General features: G+C 44.1%; 1 protein-coding gene across 3 annotated transcripts in view; it reads right to left on the reverse strand.

Moving 5' to 3' along the window:
* The window catches only part of st3gal8 (ST3 beta-galactoside alpha-2,3-sialyltransferase 8), a 99,254-nt gene that overhangs the window by 35,966 nt on the left and 39,536 nt on the right, over window positions 1-23,752 (reverse strand). For all 3 annotated transcript variants that reach the window (XR_004559010.1, XR_004559011.1, XM_034164555.1), the window contains exons 5-6: window positions 21,499-21,692; window positions 21,246-21,425 (exon numbers count right to left, since the gene is read on the reverse strand). Coding sequence is in view for 1 of the 3 variants with exons in the window: in XM_034164555.1 (XP_034020446.1) it covers window positions 21,246-21,425; window positions 21,499-21,692 (374 nt within the window). In the remaining 2 variants the exon portion in view is untranslated. The remainder of the gene's footprint in view (window positions 1-21,245; window positions 21,426-21,498; window positions 21,693-23,752) is intronic.

The raw sequence follows: 23,752 nt of genomic DNA on the forward strand, positions 1-23,752 counted from the left end.
CGGAAGGTGCGTGTTTGAGAACCCATTACTGAATACTGATTTGTGCTCTCTTGCAGCCGTGTTCCTGTGTTGTGCCTTATCCGTGGGTCGTGGTGGAGTGTGACTGGCGACGGCTTCGCGTCACGCTCCGACCGGATAAGAGGTGTAAACGGGAGCTGCAAGAGTGCATTTGTAATGGGTTCACGCGCACGGCGGAGCTCTGTTAGCACGGGTCGCTGGGCTTCCTGTGTTACAGTCGTAGCCCTGTTTCCCCGGACAAAGGTAACTACTGCGTCTGTTGTATCAGCTCCGGCGTTATTTAGTTGAGCACATTTTGGTTGTGTGTTGCATTCAGCTGCGCACATAAAAGCAGCTCGTTTGTTTTTTCTGTCGCCAAAGGGGTTTTTTCATTTTTTGCACTCTGGCTCCCCCTTGTGGTGACTGAATCACGTTACCGTCAAGCTCTTGAGTAGGAACAGGTGTGTTCCATTTGGTTGAGCTTGACGGTATAACTCACTGATTTGTTTTGTGTTAGTTCATTTTGTGTGGGTGTTTTTTGAGTTGGTTTTTGTGTGGGATTTTATTTTTTGTTGTCCACTATTTGTCTGGGGTTGTGACCCTGCAGCCTGTCTGAAAAAGAAAAAAAAAAAAAAAAAAGGGACCCAAACAACTGTGTGTTGGTCTGTTTGTTTTTTCTTTTATTTCTTTTTGTTTCACATCCCCAGGGTTAGATGGAACGGTCCCCTGGGGGGTGATGGGGTGGTACTTGGGTTGTTTTTTTCTCTTTGTTTTTTGTTATGCCCTCTCTTCTCCTCTGACTCCAGCCGGGTGTGCCGTGGTGTCGGCATTGCTGGAGGGGTGCAGTTGGGCTGTGCTGGGCGTTTCCCAGGTAGCCTCTGCACCCTGGAGGGGAGGGGGGGGGTTTGGGGTATATTTTTGTTTCCCCCCCCCGTTTCCGCCCTCAGGGTTTGACTGTGGTGTCCTCTGGGGGGGAAAGGGCTGTAGGCCCATCTAGCCATGGACGGCCGGGGCTGGGTCCATCGGTCATGAGGGGAGGCGTCTCCTGGGGTTGACGAGTGGTCCTCTGGGAGGCGCTGGTAGTCCCCGTGGGTGACGTTGGATCCCAGAGGGACCTCGGTCGTGGTTATTACTCCTGGAGCTGGCGGGAGGCCCTCTGGGGGGTGTTGGTCCCTACATGTCGTTTGGGGGGGAGGAGGGGGGGTATTTTAGCATTTTTGTTTGTAAACTCAAGTTTGGGTTTTTCTTTTCTCCCCTTCCCTGGGGTTTGATGGAACGGTCCTCTGGGGAGGGGGGGGGGGGGGGGGGGGTGTTTTAGTATTTTTATTTGTAAGCTCAAGTTTGGGTTGTTTTTCTTTTCTCCCCTTCCCTGGGGTTTGATGGGATGGTCCCCTGGGGAGGGGGGGGTGTTTTGGTTGTTTGTGTTTTGTTTTATGACTAACTACACATGTTTGGATAAAGGCTGACCGCACAGGTGTAAGAACTCCTGGCCACACCTGTGCTAAGAGACTGTCAGAAACAAGGGCAAAGATGCAGCCAGTTCAACCAGTCTGTTGGAGGATGAACGCAGACGCGGTTTCCAGCCATGGTCCCTGGAGGGGGGTGTTTCTCCTGGGCCAGGTGTGTGTGGTCGCCGGGAGGCTTCCCGTGAGGGTGGGGTACTGTTATATGGCTGGGGGGGGCCTGGCTGCCGGTTTGTTTCTGTTTTTTGGTTTTCCTCCCAGGTGGCGTGCGTTTGGGACTGAGTGGCTGTGTTGCTGAGGCTGTCAGGACCTCACCCTGATCACCTGCGACTCGTCAGGACTCACAGCTGTGGTGCATCTGGATGGATTGGAGCATGTTGGCATTTAAGACTGGAGTGCACAGTGTGTATTTGCCAGAGACTCGACCTTGTGACCAGACGGGTGAGATCGTCGTCTCGGGAGCCATCTCATCAACAGCGGATGCTGAGAACGTCCAGGTTTGATGCACAGTCTGTGAAAGAGGAGGGGGTGAGGTCTCACGCTCGTCAGCACACTTCCTGAGGTACGTTAGATTTTGTGACTAACATTTATACAGTCAGTAAATGTGGTGTCCCTCACACCTTATTGTATTGAGCTGTTTGTTAGTCATGTATCAGCTTTCACCGCAGTGGAGTTTTGTGAACTGGATGTTCCATGCCTGCAGGTTGGGAAGCTGATCAGTAATCAAGCCAGGAAGTGTTTGCTGTTTGTACACCTTTAAGTGTTCTGTGTGTAGAGTGTGGACTCACATAATGGTTCCTTCTTTCACAGACTCGGTTGTTGCGGCCACCTGGGGGGTGTCGGCGGGGTCCTTGGGTCCGAAACAGCTTCTGGCTCCGGACCGTTAGCGCTGCTGGGAGCGCACCACGCCAGGCCGCACCTTTTGTTATTATATTATCACTGTTATGTATTAAATTCAGTTAGCCTTTGTACCGTGCTCTGCTTATTTCATACTGGGTCCTTCAAACGCTGGTCGGTTCTCCGGGCTGCGTCCGACACATAACACTCATCTCTGTGCTTGTTCTGTTAGACCTCAGTGCTGCTTTTGATACTGTTGACCATAAAATTTTATTACAGAGATTAGAGCATGCCATAGGTATTAAAGGCACTGCGCTGCGGTGCTTTGAATCATATTTGTCCAATAGATTACAATTTGTTCATGTAAATGGGGAATCTTCTTCACAGACTAAAGTTAATTATGGAGTTCCACAAGGTTCTGTGCTAGGACCAATTTTATTCACTTTATACATGCTTCCCTTAGGCAGTATTATTAGACGGTATTGCTTAAATTTTCATTGTTACGCAGATGATACCTAGCTTTATCTATCCATGAAGCCAGAGGAAACACACCAATTAGCTAAACTGCAGGATTGTCTTACAGACATAAAGACATGGATGACCTCTAATTTCCTGCTTTTAAACTCAGATAAAACTGATGTTATTGTACTTGGCCCCACAAATCTTAGAAACATGGTGTCTAACCAGATCCTTACTCTGGATGGCATTACCCTGACCTGTAGTAATACTGTGAGAAATCTTGGAGTCATTTTTGATCAGGATATGTCATTCAAAGCGCATATTAAACAAATATGTAGGACTGCTTTTTTGCATTTGTCTCAGAGTGATGCTGAAAAACTAATTCATGCATTTATTTCCTCTAGGCTGGACTATTGTAATTCATTACTATCAGGTTGTCCTAAAAGTTCCCTAAAAAGCCTTCAGTTAATTCAAAATGCTGCAGCTAGAGTACTGACGGGGACTAGAAGGAGAGAGCATATCTCACCCATATTGGCCTCTCTTCATTGGCTTCCTGTTAATTCTAGAATAGAATTTAAAATTCTTCTTCTTACTTATAAGGTTTTGAATAATCAGGTCCCATCTTATCTTAGGGACCTCGTAGTACCATATCACCCCAATAGAGCGCTTCGCTCTCAGACTGCAGGCTTACTTGTAGTTCCTAGGGTTTGTAAGAGTAGAATGGGAGGCAGAGCCTTCAGCTTTCAGGCTCCTCTCCTGTGGAACCAGCTCCCAATTCAGATCAGGGAGACAGACACCCGCTCTACTTTTAAGATTAGGCTTAAAACTTTCCTTTTTGCTAAAGCTTATAGTTAGGGCTGGATCAGGTGATCCTGAACCATCCCTTAGTTATGCTGCTATAGACGTAGACTGCTGGGGGGTTCCCATGATGCACTGTTTCTTTCTCTTTTTGCTCTGTATGCACCACTCTGCATTTAATCATTAGTGATCGATCTCTGCTCCCCTCCACAGCATGTCTTTTTCCTGGTTCTCTCCCTCAGCCCCAACCAGTCCCAGCAGAAGACTGCCCCTCTCTGAGCCTGGTTCTGCTGGAGGTTTCTTCCTGTTAAAAGGGAGTTTTTCCTTCCCGCTGTAGCCAAGTGCTTGCTCACAGGGGGTCGTTTTGACCGTTGGGGTTTTACATAATTATTGTATGGCCTTGCCTTACAATATAAAGTGCCTTGGGGCAACTGTTTGTTGTGATTTGGCGCTATATAAAAAAATTGATTGACTGATTGATTGAAATGGTTATTACAAGAAAGGACGACTTTAACTGGATGGATGAACATTACAATGGACATTTACAATATGGAAACGATAACAGCGTGTATCAACTACAAATTGGAACAGTTTACCTCATACTGGATAAAATGGATCCACTATGTAACATCTCATAGGCCTGATTTTGTTTTCTCAGATAATTAGTAAAGTTATAATAGCAATCTACTCCCTAATTGTTTCGGTTCTGTTTGGGTTGTTTTTTTGTTGTTGTTGTTTTTTTCTCTAATATTGCTTTACAGCATTTTGTGTTGGCATATGTGTGCTTTTAAAAGGAATGTATTGATGTTGATAGTATGAGGATAATGAACACTCTGTGGTTACAGTATGTTATGTATATATTTGACACGAAATGCTAATAACAAATAAATTACAAAAAGAAAAATTTACAAGTTGGGGAAAACAAAAAACAGAAAGCCTGACACCAGGAAAGATACAAAACTTATAAAGATGTAAAAAAAAAAATTACCCAGGAAAACACAAAAAGATACACAATTTGACAATCTGCGAGGAGGTTAAATGTGCAGGTAGATCATTCCAGATCTTAGGAGCAGCCACAGAAAATGCTCGGTCCCCTCTGAGCGTTCTCACTTGGACCTCGGTAGCTCCAGAAGCAGCTGATCAGCGGAGCGGAGGCACCGTGTAGGGGTGTAGGGTGAAGAAGCTCAAAGAGGTAGGGCGGGGCGGGGCCATTTAAAAATTTAAAACAAATAAAAGAATGTTAAAATGAACCCTAAAGTGCACAGGCAGCCAGTGGATGGAGGCCAGGATCTGTGTAACGTGCTCCCTCTGTCCTACTACAGTTAGCAGACGAGCAGCAGCCTTCTGAACTAGCTGGAGAGGTGGAAGAAAGGACGGGCTAACGCCAAAATAAACAGTAATCCAACCCAGAGGTAATGAAGGCACGGATTACTGTTTCAAAGCGCTGATGTGCGAGAAAAGGCTTCAAGCAAGCTGCCTGAGGTGAAAGAAACTTGACCTAACAACTGCACTAATTTGACGATCCAATTTAAAATCCCTGTCCATCTTAAAACCCAAATTAGTAACAGTACTCTTCACATAAACTGCCAATGGACTCAAATCAACGGGGGGGGGGGGGGCAGGAGCCACTAGGGCCAAAGACAATCACCTCTGTTTTCTTATCAATAAAACCTAGGAAGTTTAAGGCCATCCAGGCTTTAACATCTTCAAGACATGACAGCAGGGGTTTGAGAGAAAAGGCATCACTTTTCCTCAGGGGGACATATATCTGGCTGTCATCATCATAACAATGAAAAGTGACACCATGTTTTCTGAGGACAGAGCCCAGGGGAAGCATGTACAGAGAGAAAAGCAGGGGTCCTAAAAGTGAACCATGTGGAACCCCGTATAAAAGCGGAGTGGAGGAGGATTCACAAACCCCAAGACCAACTGCAGATGTAACAAGATACTGTGGTGTACAGTGTCAAAGGCAGCTGTCAAGTTTTTATTTCTGATCATGTGTGTGTTCATTTTAATCTGGATTGCCCATCTGCTCCACATGTGATTTACTCTTGTCTTTTTAATTCTCTTTCTGCAGCTGCATTTTCTGCTGCTTTTCACCTTGATGAGATCTTACTTTCAGATGTAAATATTTTAGTTAATTCTTTTAATCAACATTGTCTGTATATTTTAGACAGAGATGCTCCTTTTAAAACCAGACACGCCCCTCTGAGTAACTCCTCCCTGTGGATGAATGACAGTATTTGCAGTTTTAAGATAATCTGTTGAAAATCTGTAGAAATCCACAAAGCTCCACCTCCTTCATTTAAAGGAGCCTTTAATTTCTTACAATATGGTGAAAGATGTGAGAGCCACCTATTTTTCTAAATTAATTTTTAACAGTGGATGGAATCTAAAAGTTTTATTTGACACAATCAGACATACTGTCACACCTGCATTTCCTGCTGCTGTTATTCAGTCTAACGAAGACTGTGAGAACTTTATGTCCTTTTTTATCAATAAAATCCATGATATTAGGGCAAACATCAGCCCCTCTCTTCCTTCTGCTATCCCGTGTCTCACCCGGACATCAGCACTGGACAGTTTGACACGGATATTGTCACGCCTGGCGGGTGCCAGGCTCCCGAAGTGTTTGGACCCAAAATGCAAACTCTCGGACTACTGGATGTAGAAGTACTCATGGTCTTTAATTCAGGCTCTGGTTCGCTACACAGGTGATCAGTCAGCAAGGCAGAAGCACAAACAGGGTCAGACAAAAACGCAGTCATGGGCAAGCAGGGTTCAAAGGCACGAGCAGACACAGACATCATGGGCAAGGCAAAAGGCGCAGTCAAAAAACACAAAGCAGGATCAGTATACACGGCAAAGCAAAAACTGGACTGGAAACAAAGCTGGTAAGTGTACAAAGACAACAAACGAGCAAGGGTGTGGTGGCTGGGTGGAGATTAAATAAGACAGGAGTTAACTAGGTGCAGGTAAGGAACAATCAAGAAGGGGGCGTGGCTAGTGAACGAAGATACTTCATAGTGCAAGACAGTGAGGGAGGACAACACAAGGTGGCGTGAAGAAAAGACAAAGATATGTGAACAGGTGCACAGAGCGTGAGTGAAAGAAGACAAAGCAGACAGAGTTAAAGTGAGAAAAACATGACAGGTGCAGGATGTGAAGTGAACATAAATAACTGGGCGTGAGACAAGGACATGAAAGCAGGTGCAGGATGTGAAGTGGGAACAAGAGGCAAAAAACAAAACTGAGCTACAACTGAATATAATAATATTTCCGTTAACAGGAATCAGACATGAACAAGAGACTAGACTAAACATGAACTGGCGAGAGACTTAATCAGGACAGATAAGCAGACCGGAGATAAACTAGATAAAACTGCTCAGAGAATAATAAGAAATTAAACACCATGACAGAACTAATACTGGAACAGGCAGACATAAACTCTAAGTAGAAAAGAAACAAAACCAGACAAAGTGCAAACAGAGCAGCATAAATGAGCAAATGATAACTAAATGATCAACTATGAAAACACAGATTAATAGAAAGGAATTGAGACATGATCAGAATATAAATGTAACAAGGAAAGTGACAAAGCAAAATTAGAATGTAGAATAAACACATGATGAAAGTAACAAAAACAGAACTGAGAATAATCATATGATGAAAATATGACTAGTGAATAGTAACAAGAACAAAGTGACAAGAAAAACATGACAGAATAAATCATGATGAAAATAAATAGTAATAAATCAAAGCTGCAGCAGATGGGAAACCATGAAAAGAGGAAAATCAAGGGCTTAGCACCATGACCGGGCCCAGTCCCTGACAGTACCCTCCCCCCAAGAGGCGGTCACCAGACCGCCAACGCAAAAGAAACCAACACTGGGAGGACAGCAGGGGAAACACCAAGGAGGCGGCCACACAGGGACCCGGGTGACAACCAGGAGGGCCGCATAACATGAGACCCCACGGACAACGGCAACCCGACCAAAAATGGGCCATGGCACAAACTGGAGGAAAACAGGGCGACAACCATAAGCAGGAGGCTGGCCAAATGGCGTTACCTGGTGCATGACCGAGACAGAGGATCGGCCTGAGATCGGGTCAGGAGGCCGGCCATGAGGCTTTTCACAGTACCTGCTAGTGTCAATGGCCCGACCATGGGGAATACTGGGCACAGAGGCGGAGTCAGGGGTACAAAACCGGCTTGACACAGGGCCAGAACACCTGGAACCAAACGAAGAGCGAATCAGCTGCTTAAAGGGGAAATACACCAAGCGGAGAACCCATAGAAACAGAGTAATTAGCAGTGCCCAAAAGAGTCCACAAACCCAATGAAAAGGATAGTCTAACCTCATCCTAAAACCCCACCTCCAGCTAGCAACACATTCCAACAAATACAGGAAACAATGAATTAATGAATTCAACAGAGGCTTTATTGACTCATACGAGGTCTGTCAATAAAGTATAGGTCCTTTTTATTTTTTTCAAAAACTATATGGATTTCATTCATATAGTTTTTACGTCAGACATGCATGAACCCTCGTGCGCATGCGTGAGTTTTTCCATGCCTGTCGGTGACGTCATTCGCCTGTGAGCACTCCTTGTGGGAGGAGTCGTCCAGCCCCTCGTCGGAATTCCTTTGTCTGAGAAGTTGCTGAGAGACTGGCGCTTTGAATCATATTTGTCTAATAGATTACAATTTGTTCATGTAAATGGGGAATCTTCTTCACAGACTAAAGTTAATTATGGAGTTCCACAAGGTTCTGTGCTAGGACCAATTTTATTCACTTTATACATGCTTCCCTTAGGCAGTATTATTAGACGGTATTGCTTAAATTTTCATTGTTACGCAGATGATACCCAGCTTTATCTATCCATGAAGCCAGAGGACACACACCAATTAGCTAAACTGCAGGATTGTCTTACAGACATAAAGACATGGATGACCTCTAATTTCCTGCTTTTAAACTCAGATAAAACTGAAGTTATTGTACTTGGCCCCACAAATCTTAGAAACATGGTGTCTAAGCAGATCCTGACTCTGGATGGCATTACCCTGACCTCTGGTAATACTGTGAGAAATCTTGGTGTCATTTTTGATCAGGATATGTCATTCAAAGCGCATATTAAACAAATATGTAGGACTACTTTTTTGCATTTACGCAATATCTCTAAAATTAGAAAGGTCTTGTCTCAGAGTGATGCTGAAAAACTAATTCATGCATTTATTTCCTCTAGGCTGGACTATTGTAATTCATTATTATCAGGTTGTCCTAAAAGTTCCCTAAAAAGCCTTCAGTTAATTCAAAATGCTGCAGCTAGAGTACGGGCGGGGACTAGAAGGAGAGAGCATATCTCACCCATACTGGCCTCTCTTCATTGGCTTCCTGTTAATTCTAGAATAGAATTTAAAATTCTTCTTCTTACTTATAAGGTTTTGAATAATCAGGTCCCATCTTATCTTAGGGACCTCGTAGTACAATATCATCCCAATAGAGCGCTTCGCTCTCAGACTGCAGGCTTACTTGTAGTTCCTAGGGTTTGTAAGAGTAGAATGGGAGGCAGAGCCTTCAGCTTTCAGGCTCCTCTCCTGTGGAACCAGCTCCCAATTCAGATCAGGGAGACAGACACCCTCTCTACTTTTAAGATTAGGCTTAAAACTTTCCTTTTTGCTAAAGCTTATAGTTAGGGCTGGATCAGGTGACCCTGAACCATCCCTTAGTTATGCTGCTATAGACGTAGACTGCTGGGGGGTTCCCATGATGCACTGTTTCTTTCTCTTTTTGCTCTGTATGCACCACTCTGCATTTAATCATTAGTGATCGATCTCTGCTCCCCTCCACAGCATGTCTTTTTCCTGGTTCTCTCCCTCAGCCCCAACCAGTCCCAGCAGAAGACTGCCCCTCCCTGAGCCTGGTTCTGCTGGAGGTTTCTTCCTGTTAAAAGGGAGTTTTTCCTTCCCACTGTAGCCAAGTGCTTGCTCACAGGGGGTCGTTTTGACCGTTGGGGTTTTACATAATTATTGTATGGCCTTGCCTTACAATATAAAGCGCCTTGGGGCAACTGTTTGTTGTGATTTGGCGCCCTATAAAAAAAAAAGATTGATTGATTGATTGTTTGATCAAAATTTTTTCGAAACCTGTGAGGCAGATCGAAGTGGACACGGTTCAAAAAATTAAGCTGGTTTTCGGTGAAAATTTTAACGGCTGATGAGAGATTTTGAGGTGATACTGTCGCTTTAAGGACTTCCCACGGTGTGAGACATCGCGCAGCACTCCCAGGCACCGTCGTCAGGCGGTTTCAAGCTGAAAACCTCCACATTTCAGGCTCTATTGATCCAGGACGTCGTGAGAGAACAGAGAAGTTTCAGAAGAAGTCGGTTTCAGCATTTTATCCGGATATTCCACTCTTAAAGGAGATTTTTTTAATGAAAGACGTGCGGACGGGTCCGCGCGTCGGGACGCAGCCGGCACCGACAGGCGTGGAAAAACTCACGCATGCGCACGAGGGTTCAAGCATGTCTGACGTAAAAACATATGAATGAAATCCATATAGTTTTTGAAAAAAATAAAAAGGACCTATTCTTTATTGACAGCCCTCGTATAGAGACCCACTGAAATAATTGAAAGGCAGACGAAATGAAGCACACCTGTGCAAACTCCAAATCCACAAATAATTTAGCCCCTCTTGTGATTTGCTACCTGGCCATTCGGATGAGACTTCACCAAGTAAAAAGATTTTTTGGACAGTTTCTTGCCACACAGAGTGAAAACATGGAAGGATTTGCCCTAACGTGTTACGAGCAACATTAAAGTGGACTCACCAATCTTGGAGCCAGTATAAAAGTCTTGATATAGCCTGGGTATCATTAAAACTGCCTAAATGACAACTAATTGCTGAGGGAGATCTACCGAATGATACAATTCTGAAGCACAACAGGAAGCACACAGGAATGATCAATTTCTTAAGACATGTATCAGAGAGCCTTCTTAGATTCAATAGTGCCACTTTAAATAGATTCCCAACAAATTTACAAGAACGCCGTTTCAGGATCAGAAGTTGTGCTTTTAACAGATCTGTAACAGGCTCGTGAGAAAGCCATTTCAAGTTTAAACATGGCGTTTTAAACAGATTTCTCATGGAATGACAGGCATGAAAACAAATCATAAATCAGGCGAAAAAAGAAAAATCACTAACCGTCCAACAGTTAATGTTCTTCAAAGTTGTTCCATGAACAGGCGCTGTGGATGGCTGCAGCTGCTTAGGGACGTATGTTGGTGAAGGCAGCCGAAGCTCCAGAGCAGCAGCACTGTGCGGGCGGCGACCCCCCTCTGGAGCCGCCGCTGGTGTGTCCACCGCCGAGCGTGAGAAGATCTGTTCAGCTGCTGCTGAGGGTAAATCTGCAGCGAAACATGTGGAGGCTGAGTTGACAGCCAGCAATGATGAAACAGGATGTCCCGGTAAACCCTCAGATGACGTCACAGAAAGAGCAGCTATGCACGGCGTCCCCAGCGGAGTGACCGCGTCGTACGCGGAAGCAGAGCCGGCTGCTGGGGGAAGAGAGACTGAGCGAGCTGTGAAAGTTTCTGACGATGATGAAGACGAGGCCGATGTGGGGAGCGCAGAGACAGAATCAACTGGAACCGCTGAGAGATTCGTGCTGAATGATGCTGAGGGTCCGGGCAGCTCCGTCTGTGTAGCGACCGCTGTGTGCGCTGAGGCTTTCCCAGACGAGATTACTGGTGGTGATGAGCATGACTCCGAAGGTTCTACTGGCAGCAGCGCGGACAGTGACTGCCCAGAGGAACAGGTGAATGTGGCCGCCATCTCGGAAGCAGGCACGGGCACTCGGACTGACCTGGGAGTCGGGATTGGGGCCACCCGGAGTGGGCGCGCTGAAGTGTTTGCGCCCGTGACAAGTGGTTCAGCTGGATCCAGATTACTGGGCATTACTTTATTCCGTCGTGGAGCAGGTATGGGAGGAGTCTGGAGCGGGACCGACCTCAGTGCTGTATTTCTGGACCAGGAGACATGAGGTAAGCGGCCGGCTTCGGTGTTGCGTCGTACCAGGGTGGAGCGAGGGCGGCGTCTGAGAGCGTTATGATGCGCGGCTCCTCACAAAAGGTGGAAGTGAACTCGGCCTCAAACAAAAAGTCCATGGGGTCCTGAATACAGGGAGGGACCCAACCCTGATCAAACTGCGATTTAATGTTCTTAAGCTCTGGAAAATTGTTTACCAGCTCTGGTTCGGCTGAAAAGATCAGATCAAGAGCTGAGAAAATTCGCTGTTGGTTCCGCTGACTGCGGCAGTCCTGTTATTCGATAAATAAGTCTTGAATCCTGAATAGTGTATTAGCCATGTCCTGCAGTGCCTGACCTTCAGCCTCTGATGATGCGTCGTCATCAATGTCCTCCCACTCCGAGTCGCTGTCAGTGAGTGGGAGGCTGAATGCCAGATGGTCTTCAGGTTTTCTGATCCAGGCGGGGAGTTTTTCCACTGCAAAAAATTTGTCAAGATTCTCCAGGTCTGGGAAAAAATCATACAGCCAAGAATTGGCCTCAACAAGATCCAGGGCTTGGTTGAGATAATCAAACCTCTTCTCTGGTGTGAAACAGGCTCTAAAGCAGTCAAAACAGAATTCTATTTCAGAAAAAATGTCCTTGATTAAGGCAAGGTCGTCGGCTGTGGCGACCGGTGTGGAGTTCGCTGGGTCCATTTTCTGGCTTGTTTGTAATGTCACGGCTCCCGAAGTGTTTGGACCCAAAATGCAAACTCTCGGACTACTGGATGTAGAAGTACTCATGGTCTTTAATTCAGGCTCTGGTTTGGTACACAGGTGATCAGTCAGTGAGGCAGAAGCACAAACAGGGTCAGGCAAAAACGCAGTCATGGGCAAGCAGGGTTCAAAGGCACGAGCAGACACAGACATCATGGGCAAGGCAAAAAGTGCAGTCAAAAAAACACAAAGCAGGATCTGGATACACGGCAAAAACAGGACTAGACAAAGCGCTGGTGAGTGTACAAAGACAACAAACGAGAAGGGTGTGGTGGCTGGGTGGAGATTAAATAAGACAGGAGTTAACTAGGTGCACGTGAGGAACAATCAAGAAGGGGGCGTGGCTAGTGAACAAAGATACTTCATAGTGCAAGACAGTGAGGGAGGACAACACAAGGTGGCGTGAAGAAAAGACAAAGATATGTGAACAGGTGCACAGAGCGTGAGTGAAAGAAGACAAAGCAGACAGAGTTAAAGTGAGAAAAACATGACAGGTGCAGGATGTGAAGTAAACATAAATAACTGGGCGTGAGACAAGGACATGAAAGCAGGTGCAGGATGTGAAGTGGGAACAAGAGGCAAAAAACAAAACTGAGGGTTACTGAATCATATTTCCGTTAACAGGAATCAGACATGAACAAGAGACTAGACTAAACATGAACTGGCGAGAGACTTAATCAGGACAGAAAAGCAGACCGGAGATAAACTAGATAAAACTGCTCAGAGAATAATAAGAAATTAAACACCATGACAGAACTAATACTGGAACAGGCAGACATAAACTCTAAGTAGAAAAGAAACAAAACCAGACAAAGTGCAAACAGAACAGCATAAATCAGCAAATGATAACTAAATGATCAACTACGAAAACACAGATTAACAGAAAGGAATTGAGACATGATCAGAATATAAATGTAACAAGGAAAGTGACAAAGCAAAATTAGAACGTAGAATAAACACATGATGAAAGTAACAAAAACAGAACTGAGAATAACCATAAGATGAAAATAATATGACTAGTGAATAGTAACAAAGTGACAAGAAAAACATGACAGAATAAATCATGATGAAAATAAATAGTAATAAATCAAAGCTGCAGCAGACGGGAAACCATGAAAAGAGGAAAATCAAGGTCTTAGCGCCCTGACCGGGCCCAGTCCCTGACAGATATCACTGAAAGAACTCATCAGTCTGGTTGAGAGAATGAAACCTTCCTCCTGCCCACTCGATATCATCCCCACCTCATTCAATCGGGTTATTCTCACCACTGGCCTGTGTGTTTTATCAATAATTAACAGATCTCTGTCTCTGTCCTCACTATTTAAACAGGCTCTTTAAAAAAAAAAGCCTAATCTTGACCCTTCTCTTCCTCAGAATTTTGGACCAATTTCAAAGTTACCTTTTATCTCCAAAATTCTAGAAAAAGTGGCCAAACAGCTTAACGAGGTTTTAGCTGAACACAATATTCTTGACAAATGTCAATCTGGGTTCTGTCACTTGCATTCCACTGAAACAGCTCTTCTTCAAGTTTCAAATGATATTTTAATGTGCAGAGATGCAGGTGAAAGTCTGTACTTTTGGATCTGTCTGCAGCTTCTGACACTGTTGATCACAGTGTTGTAATTGAGAGATTAAAGACATGGGCGAGCATTTCTGGGTCAGCCCTAGATTGGTTTTTATCCTATCTCCTTGATAGAAGCTTCGAAGTTGCTGCAGCTAAATATACATTCTGGGAACTATTCTATTTGCATTGTACTTGCTCCCACTTGGACATATTGTTATGCAGATGACATACAGCTGTACATCTCCTTTTCTCCAGAGAATGTTTGTAGGGTATCTGTTCTTCAAAACTGTATTAATGTAATACAAACTGGATGGCTGCTAACAATCTGTCAATACAGCAAAACCTGAAGCCCTTGTTTGTGCCCTTGAGGAGTATGTTCCCTCAGTGATTAAGAACTTTGGCTCTCTGTCCTCTTTTGTTCACTCAGCAGTCAGACATCTGGGTGTTACATTTGACAAGGCTCTCAAATTTGATGCACACGTTACCCGTCTTGTGCAATCATGTTTCTTTCATTTACGGAACACTGCCGCCTTAGAAACATTGTCTCTCAAGCTGAGCTGGATCAGATCATTCATGCTTTTACTTCTTCACATTGTGATTACTGTAATTCGGTGTTCCCTAGCCTCAGTAAGTCTTCGCTGGACCTCCTACAAATGTTCCAGAATCCAGCTGCAAGGCTCCTTACAAGGTCTTCTAAGTGGTCTCACATAACACCCACTCTGTTTACTAATAAAATGAATTAAAAGAGTAAAAAACATAGAACTATACTATGCCAGTATGCTAGCCATACGAAAGAGAAAATAAGTGCATAATAAGTCTGGACTTGAAAGTCTCCACAGAATCTGACTGTTTTATTGATGCAGGGAGATCATTCCACAGAACAGGGGCACGATAAGAGAAAGCTCTGTGACCCACAGACTTTTTATTCACCTTAGGGACACAAAGTAGTCCTGCAATCTGAGAACGCAAAGCCCGGGCCGGTACGTAGGGTTTAATTAGGTCAGCTAGGTAGGGAGGTGCCAGTCCATGAACAATTTTATAGACTAGTAGCAGAACCTTAAAATCTGATCTCACTGGACAAACAGACACGTGCTGAAAGGCATTATGGGAAAATTCAAATGACCTGCTCTCATCACTTCCTCTTCCCCCCGCCGTCAAAATGCAGAGAACACTGCCATCTACTGGATGGGAGTGGTAATAGACTAACATATTCAGAACGTCTCAATATAAGTGGATCACAGATCACAGGCATTGTAAAAACCAACACACAAGTTACAGTAACTTTACAGGGGGTGTCAAAATTAGCATGTTTTTTTTTTTTTGTTTATTTCAGTTTCACAACAGTATAACATTTTGAAGTACCACAATTCGCCCCACTGAGATATCCAATAATCCTTTGCACACCAGGGACTTGCTGCAGTCAAAATAACATACTGAGAAACTACATGACAATTGCAAATGAACATTATATGACCAAAATGTAACATTTATGCCTTTCAGAACATTTACAAGAGACTAATGCTTGAGACCCTGAAAACCTGCTAAAACAAATAGTCTGTCTGCTACGTTTAACCTACGTAGAACTTCATAAACACCAACCAAATTTTAAACATTTTATATATATTATTCTGGAACAAACAGTGCTGTAAAGAACAATAAGCAGGATGTTAAAGAGCAAACTTCAGTTTTCTCCAGATAGAATGACATGAACATGAAGCGATCACAGTGATTCCCAGCCCAGTGTAAATAATGGTGAAACTACTTGGGCTTCTCACAGGTTTACATAAAACAAACAAGAACAAAATCTATAAACCCAGATCATGTATTCATTAGAGTTTTAGGCACTAGGGCTGCAGCTACCGAATATTTTTGGAATTGAGTATTCTATCGATTATTTTATTGATTAATCGAGTAATCGGATAGTAATCAGCTTAACCAGCTTAACAACCCCCGACAGGTGTGGCAGGGCATGCAGTCGATCACCAATTACAGAGGCTGTGCTGCAACACCAGGGGACTCAGATCTGGCACTAGCAGAGGAACTGAACAGCTTCTATGTGTTGTGTGGGCCGCTGAAGAGGAGGTACTGCTGGCCCACCATCACCAGAGGGCGCCCTGCCTGGAGTGCGGGCTCCAGGCACCAGAGGGCGCCGCCGCCTCACGGGAGCAGCCTCGGTGACAGCTGTCACCCATCACCTGAGACAGCTGACGGCAATCATCAGTGGGGTATATCAGCAGGACGGCATCTCCACCTCATTGCCGAGATATCGTTTCTACCAGAGAGGTAACATATCAAAGCCTACTGAGTACACAGTTTTGACTGAGCTAGTTATTGGTTTACTGTTCCAACGAGAGGTGGAGGTACCTTTCCTGCCGTTCGGAGTTCTGGGTGCAAACGCGCCCCCATCTAACTGTTCTTTTTCCCTCGCCAGCAGTACCAGGTCCGACACGCGGAGGCAGTGGCCACCTGGGAGTTCGGGACTTGCCGGCTCCAGTATTCCCGGGGTCCTGTGGCGGAGGAAGCCGTGTGGTTCCGGTCTTACCTTGGAGAGGCGTCTCCTATCTTCGAGCCTGCCCACACGACACCTTTGTGTATTGACTTTTGTCCATTTCTGTAATTGGTTGTATTCGTTGTGCACATTCACAACAGTAAAGCGTTGTTATTTTGACTTACTCCATTGTCCGTTCATTTGCGCCCCCTGTTGTGGGTCCGTGTTCCTACACTTTCCCAACACTATGCCCGTTTTGAGTCTCAGGCACGGCACTCAACCACAACACCCCAGCCCCCACTACAACCCATTCCACCCTCCAGTTCCCCCCCACTTACTCTAGCGGCTGAGGAAGTGAGACGAGTGCTCTGGGCTGTGAACCCCAGGAAGGCTTCAGGCCCGGATGGAGTACCAGGGAGGGTGCTCAAGGCATGTGCTGACCAGCTAGCACAGGTCTTCACTGTCATTTTTAACCTGTCACTAGAACATCCCCTCATCCCAGCCTGCTTAAAATCCGCTACTATCATCCCAGTTCCCAAAAAATTACCCACAACCAGCCTCAATGACTTCCGCCCGGTAGCACTCACCCCAGTCATCACCAAGTGCTTTGAGAAACTGGTTCTAAGACACATCAAAGCTTGTCTCCCCCCTACCCTGGACCAGCATCAGTTCGCATACCGGTCTAACAGATCCACAGAAGATGCAATAACAACTGCCCTTCACTCAGCATTGACTCACCTGGAGAAACAAGGGAGCTATGTCAGGATGCTCTTCATTGACTATAGTTCAGCTTTTAATACCATAATACCGGACATCCTTATCCCCAAGTTATCCAACCTGGGGATCCCACTGCCCACCTGCTCCTGGATCAAAGACTTCCTGGTCAACCGACCACAGCAGGTGAAGCTTGGTCCTCACTTCTCCTCCTTCCATACTCTCAGTACCAGCTCCCCCCAGGGCTGTGTGCTGAGCCCACTTCTCTACTCGCTCTACACATCTGACTGCACCCCCACCCACTCGGAGAACATCATCGTTAAATTTGCTGATGACACAACAGTGGTGGGGCTGATAACAGGGGGAAACGAAGCGGCCTACAGAGATGAGGTCCAAAAACTGGTCGAGTGGAGTGCAGCCAACAACTTGGCACTAAACATCACAAAGACTAAGGAACTCATCCTGGACTTCCGTCGAAAGAAAACTGCCCCTGCCCCACTGTACATCAATGGCGAATGCGTGGAGCGAGTGGAGTCCTTCAAGTTCCTAGGGGTTCACATCTCTGCTGACCTCTCCTGGTCAGTCAACACCGCAGCACTGGTCAAGAAGGCCCAGCAGCGACTACACTTCTTGAAGGTGCTTAGGAAAGAGCAATTCAGCACACCCCTGCTGGTGACCTTCTATCGCTCCACTATAGAGAGCCTGCTGACCTACGCAGTGTCAGTGTGGCACTCCAGCTGCACTGAAGCTGACAGGAAGAGACTGCAGAGGGTAGCAAACACTGCCCAAAAAATCATTGGCTGTCCTCTGCCCCCCATTTCCACCATCTACACCTCCCGCTGTCTTAGTAGGGCCAAGAACATTCTTCTTCCCCAAAACCATCACCATGTTGAACAATAATCTGCACTAAAAACGGACTATATTAGGTACTGAGTCGCACCATATCTATCTCATTTGTAGCACAGGACTTTTGCACATTTTTCAGTTGTTCCATTGTTTATTATATCGCCTATAGTTGTCATACAGTTTTAAATTTCCTTTTGCACTCTCTCAATTGCTACACTGTTTACACTGTCCACATGTTACACAATTTTACTTTTCAGCAAAGGACTTCACGTGTTTCCTTATGTGATATTGTTGTTTATTCATGTTATATTGTCTGGTATTGCACTGTATGCACTTTTTAAGGAGCAGCCCCCCCTAATCTCGTTGTACTATGCAGACTGTGTTTGCTGTGTATAATGACAATAAAGGCCTTCTATTCTATTCTTTCTATTCTAATCGGAGTGATGAGAGCAGGTCATTTGAATTTTCCCATAATGCATTTTGGCACATGTGTCTGTTTAATGTCAAACCATCAGAATTTGCGCATTACTTTAAAACTAAAACATATAGCTGATATTTTCACTTTGTAAAAATGACAAAGGTGATGTTAATTTCGATAACTTGTCCGGAATTAGTTTGTTTAAAATTTGAACCATAAGTCAAAACTGCCTTGCTGTGCATGTTTCCCGTGACACGTCAGCAAGACTGTATGTATGGCTGTGAAAATAAATGATCTTTTTTTTCCTCTCCCCTTTTTGCCCTCTATGGTCACCAGGGCCCATATGCTTGGTGCATCTCAAAGTCCCCTCAAAGAGCTTCTAACTTAGCCTAAAATATCCTGGCAAGGACTCCCAGCCTAAGAGAGACCCAAAACATGTCTGAGAGCAACTCTGTGCTGTGAGGAGGCGGGGTTGACTCTGTTGCTAGGTATGATGTGGTCCTGTCAGAGCTGTGATTGGTTGTCACAGAAAGGGAAGGGGAAATAAAAAAATTAAATGCGCACTTAAATCAACCAATCATATAACTGCATTAAGAAATGCGTAATCACGAAAATAATTTAATGTCATGATGATAATACTCAGCAAAATTAAATTGGAGCAATCACTGGGCCAGTTGCTAAACCTGCAAATTCTTGTGCTACAATGAATTACGGGTGTTCTGGGTTTTGGGGTTTTAAATGTTGTTATTGTGGTTCATGATAGTTTAACAGTGTTGTTAGCGTTATTGATTTATTGTGTTTTTGTAGTTCAGTAGGTTTAGTGAGTTAAGTGTCACCATGTTGTCACCATAAGTCAAAAGTGTATCATGTTTGATGCTACCCCTTCACCATCTGTGTTGTTTTATCTGAAAAATAAGAGCGCATCCTAGTGGCAGAGTGCCAAAAAACACGCAGTTCACCACAAAATGAAATGTTACACAGCTTGAAGATGTCTGAACATATCTCATTCACATGCCAATTATCTACATATTAAAAGTGTGCATGAGTTTATTAATAAATTCAATGTAAGTACATAATATAATTGTAAATACATTAAAAATACACGCATGACACAAGAAAGTGCAAACACTTATTTCCATTGTGGTCCATTTAAAAATCCAATCACAAAACAGAAGTAATCATAAAATAATATCAATAATACTGATAATAATAAAAAAGAATGATAATATTAATGTGTGTATATGATAACAAAAACCTAAACAATGTATAAATACATTAAGACAGTAAATTAACATAAGACAATTATGTAGATCAAGTTGGTAGCGTGTTACTGAATCACTGTTATCCTACATACAGAGAATATCTCTGCTTTCTCTCTGTCTTTCTGCCGTCTCCTCTGTTTAAGACACTCTTTGGCTTCTTAAAAGTCCTCGTCCCTCCTCTTACCAGTTTGGCACTTTAGGAGCTCTCTTAAGGCCTAAGGTGCTTTGTGAACAACTTTCATCTTACTGGGAGAAAATTCTGAGAAATGTCTAAGAATTGGAGGAATGCTAAGATTTTTCTTAGAATAACATCACCAGGAGCTGTTTGTAGCCTGAGGCCGCTTCACGGATACGGCCCCTGGTCTCTTTTGCTGAGAAAAGGCTGTTCTTAGACAGAAGCGCTGGCTCACTGTTGTTTATGATTGCCTTTGAATTTATTCAGAAGTATCAGCTGCCAGTGTGTGCCAATCCAACATGCAGATCCACGTTGGATTTGCTGTGGCAACCCCGAGTGCAAACAAGGGAGCAGCCGAAGGGACTTACTTACATCAGCTGCCAGTGTGCTGGAGCCAATACTAAAAGTTATCGGTTTAGGTTTTAACTGTACCTTCTGCTAAATTTTTTACAGGTTTGTCGGTTTAGCAGTCAGTTAGCAGATTAACGGTTATCAAAGCTAACTTTTTGGTTAGCTATGTCCACCACTGTTAGTAACACACAGCGCCGTCATGGTTTAAAATCCTGCAGGGCATCAAGGTCCCCCTGCTCACCCCAGCACATGTCCAGGCCCGTTTGAAGTTCAACAGTGACCATCTGGACGATCCAGAGGAGGCACGGGAGAAGGTCATGTGGTCAGATGAGACCAGAATAGAGCTTTTTTTGTATCAACTCCACTCGCCGCATTTGGAGGATGAGAACAACCCCAAGAAAACCATCCCAACGTGAAGCATGGGGGTGGAAACATCATACTCTGGGGGTGCTTTTCTGCAAAGGGGGCAAGACGACTGCACCGTATTGAAGGGAGGATGGATGGGGTCATGTATTGTGAGATTTTGGCAAACAACCTCCTTCCCTCAGTAAGAGCATTGAAGATGGGTCATGGCTGGGTCTTCCAGCATGACAATGACCCCAAACACACAGCCAGGGCAACTAAGGAGGGGCTCCGTAAGAAGCATTTCAAGGTCCTGGAGTGGCCTGGTCAGTCTCCAGACCTGAACTCAATAGAAAATCTTTGGAGGGAGCTGAAACTCCAAACCTGAAAGATCTAGAGAAGATCTGTATGGAGGACTGGACCAAAATCCCTGCTGCAGTGTGTGAAAACCTGGTGAAAAACTACAGGAAATGTCTGAGCTCTGGAACTGCAAACAAAGGTTTCTGTACCAAGTATTAAGGTCTGTTTTTCTATTGGATCAAATACTTATTTCATGCAATAAAATGCAAATTAATTATTTAAAAATAATATAATGTGATTTTCTGGATTGTTTTTTTAGATTCTGTCTCTCACAGTTGAAGTGTACCTACGATCAAACTTACAGACCTCTACATTCTTGGGAGGTGGGAAAAGTTGCAAAATCCACAGTGGCTCAAACACTTATTTGCCTGACTGTGTTTCTTACATTTTGATCTCTCCAGTGGACAGAGCGCTGGTCAACCACTCCAGATCTCTGAGTTTGAAGGGCAGAAGAACAAGACCGACGCCATCTCCAATGTCCACAGCACTCTCTGGGTACAGGAAGTGATGCGTGGTACGATTCCCAACATCATTCTCAAATCCATGTGTCACAGCCTTGTTCATCCTGAGCAAAATACAGTAAGAACATGAGGTACAGACAGGGGCGTGTTTGTGCGTCTGTGGATCGGCACATGTACCTGATGATGTAGCTGTGAGAATCAATCAGACTGCCGTGTCCAGACCACTTCAGGTTACCAGAATTGCCGACCACAGCACAACGACGGCAACGGGAGGGGAGTGGTATAAAGTCCACAGTGGGTGACGAAATGACCTTGAACATCTTTGACAACACGTCCTCCAAAGTCTGGCCGTTATTGGACCGCTGAAGACCCTGTGGTCAGACAAGTGGGAAATTAGTTTCTTTGCTGTGTCTAGGATTTGGTGTCCAGATTAGACAAAACTAGAACCTGACATCCCAAGTTAATGGATCTAAGACAGACACATAAAGCAGAGCTGACTCTTCTCTCACACACACACACACACACACACACACACACACACACACACACACACACACACACACACACACACACACACACACACACACACACACACACACACACACACACACACACACAAAATTATTCTCAAAGGAAGAAGTTGGAAATAAAGATAAATGTGACATTTACAATGAATGACTCGTTTTAATTCTGTGTTGGGACGGCAGTCTGTTGGTTAAGACCATCGTGTCAAACTCACAAAAACACATACGCCATCAGCACCTGCTAAATTTCACTTTTTGGTAACTCATGTTGCCTGTGCAAACCTAACGGCATGTTTCCTCCTACAGTTTTGCACTGCCAGGTGGACAAACACCAAAGAGCACATTCATGAACATAAACGTGCTAAATGGACAATATAATTTACTGCATTTGACCACTGAAGTAGAAAGACTGGAATGCCAACTCAAGATCTCGTTCCACTGAGTTCTGTTTGCGAGCCTGCAACCCCGAGATTTCAGCCACTTGGCCGCAAGAGTTAATAATTCGGATAATTCACTTCCGGTTGTCTGCCAGCAATGTGGTTGTCAAGAACAGTTTCTACATGTTTTCTTGTGTTTTCTGCCGTGGGTTCAGTAAGTTATCCCCTCAAAGTATGTTCAAAGTGTAGTTTGAATGAAGTTCTTGTTGATTTTAAATCATATTCAGGACAAAACTTGATAATATTATTGATAAGACCATGCAGACTGTCAGCAACTGTGCCGGAAAATCACAGTCATTAATTATTCATAAAACATGTATACAAAATACAATAAAAGCACACACCATTCGTCATTTAAAAAAGCATAGTAAAATTCAAATATAACTGTATAAAACACGTAAATAGCACAGTAAAAGTCCTCAAACACCATAATAAAATCATCAATCAATAAAAATCATACACGGTAAAAATAATCACAGTATTTCTTTAAAGTAATAACACTTGGAGCATTTAGCACATGATGAGGGAGGCTGTTCCACAAAGTTACAACTTTATTTGAAAAAATACTGCATCTCTGCACCACAAAAATGTGAGCGTGACCTCTCAAACATGCATAAACTCTATTTTAGAAGAAAAAAAATATACAGGGGTTAGTCAGTCCAATGGCAACATGCAGAGATGTGTGTGATATCAGAAGGTTGCGGGCCTCACTGCAGCAATTTCTATTTTTTCCCAGGATTAAAAAGAAATATTGGCTGCCATCAATCTTGGAGACCCTGATACTGTTCCAGAAGAAACACATTCTTTTGCTGAACAACAAAACTCATTGTTAAGAACAATTCACATTTTATTTTCAGTCATAAATTATTTTGATATCACTGAGACATCACACAGTCAATACAATGAAATATGCATCATTTATTTCAGTCCACACAAATCAAAGAAAATGTGAGAGGCATCATGAAGGACCTGACACCTGCCTTTCTATCAAGCTGCCAAAACTGTGGAAAAATCACCAGCAAGCCCAGCGGGTTTGTATGATATCACATGATTTAAATTGACAAAAGGTTTTGCAGTTTCAGAACTCTGCACACTGCGAGAGAAGCATCTGACTCCTTCAATCATCAAGACATCCAGGATATCTGGGATCAACAGTGAGGCCTCATAGGCATCATTCTAACAGACAGTGGCTGTGAGGATGACGCAGGTGACCACTGTCACCGGAGACCACCAGCTGACTGTGTCGCTGGCACTGCAAGTGTTCACCAAACTGTTGGATGCTGAGTTGAGCAGTTCTCAGTCTGGTAATGTGGACGGCCTTGTTGGGCGGATCTGAAGCCACACATTTTTCCCTCAGATAAAAATAGTATTTAGAGTATAACAGAAAACATCAGTATTTACAGAATTGATTGAATTAATTTTGTAAAATCAATATAAACACAGAAAGGTGAATATATCAATGATACACAG

This window comes from Thalassophryne amazonica, chromosome 3 (genome assembly GCF_902500255.1).
Source record: "Thalassophryne amazonica chromosome 3, fThaAma1.1, whole genome shotgun sequence".
Lineage (NCBI taxonomy): Eukaryota > Metazoa > Chordata > Actinopteri > Batrachoidiformes > Batrachoididae > Thalassophryne > Thalassophryne amazonica.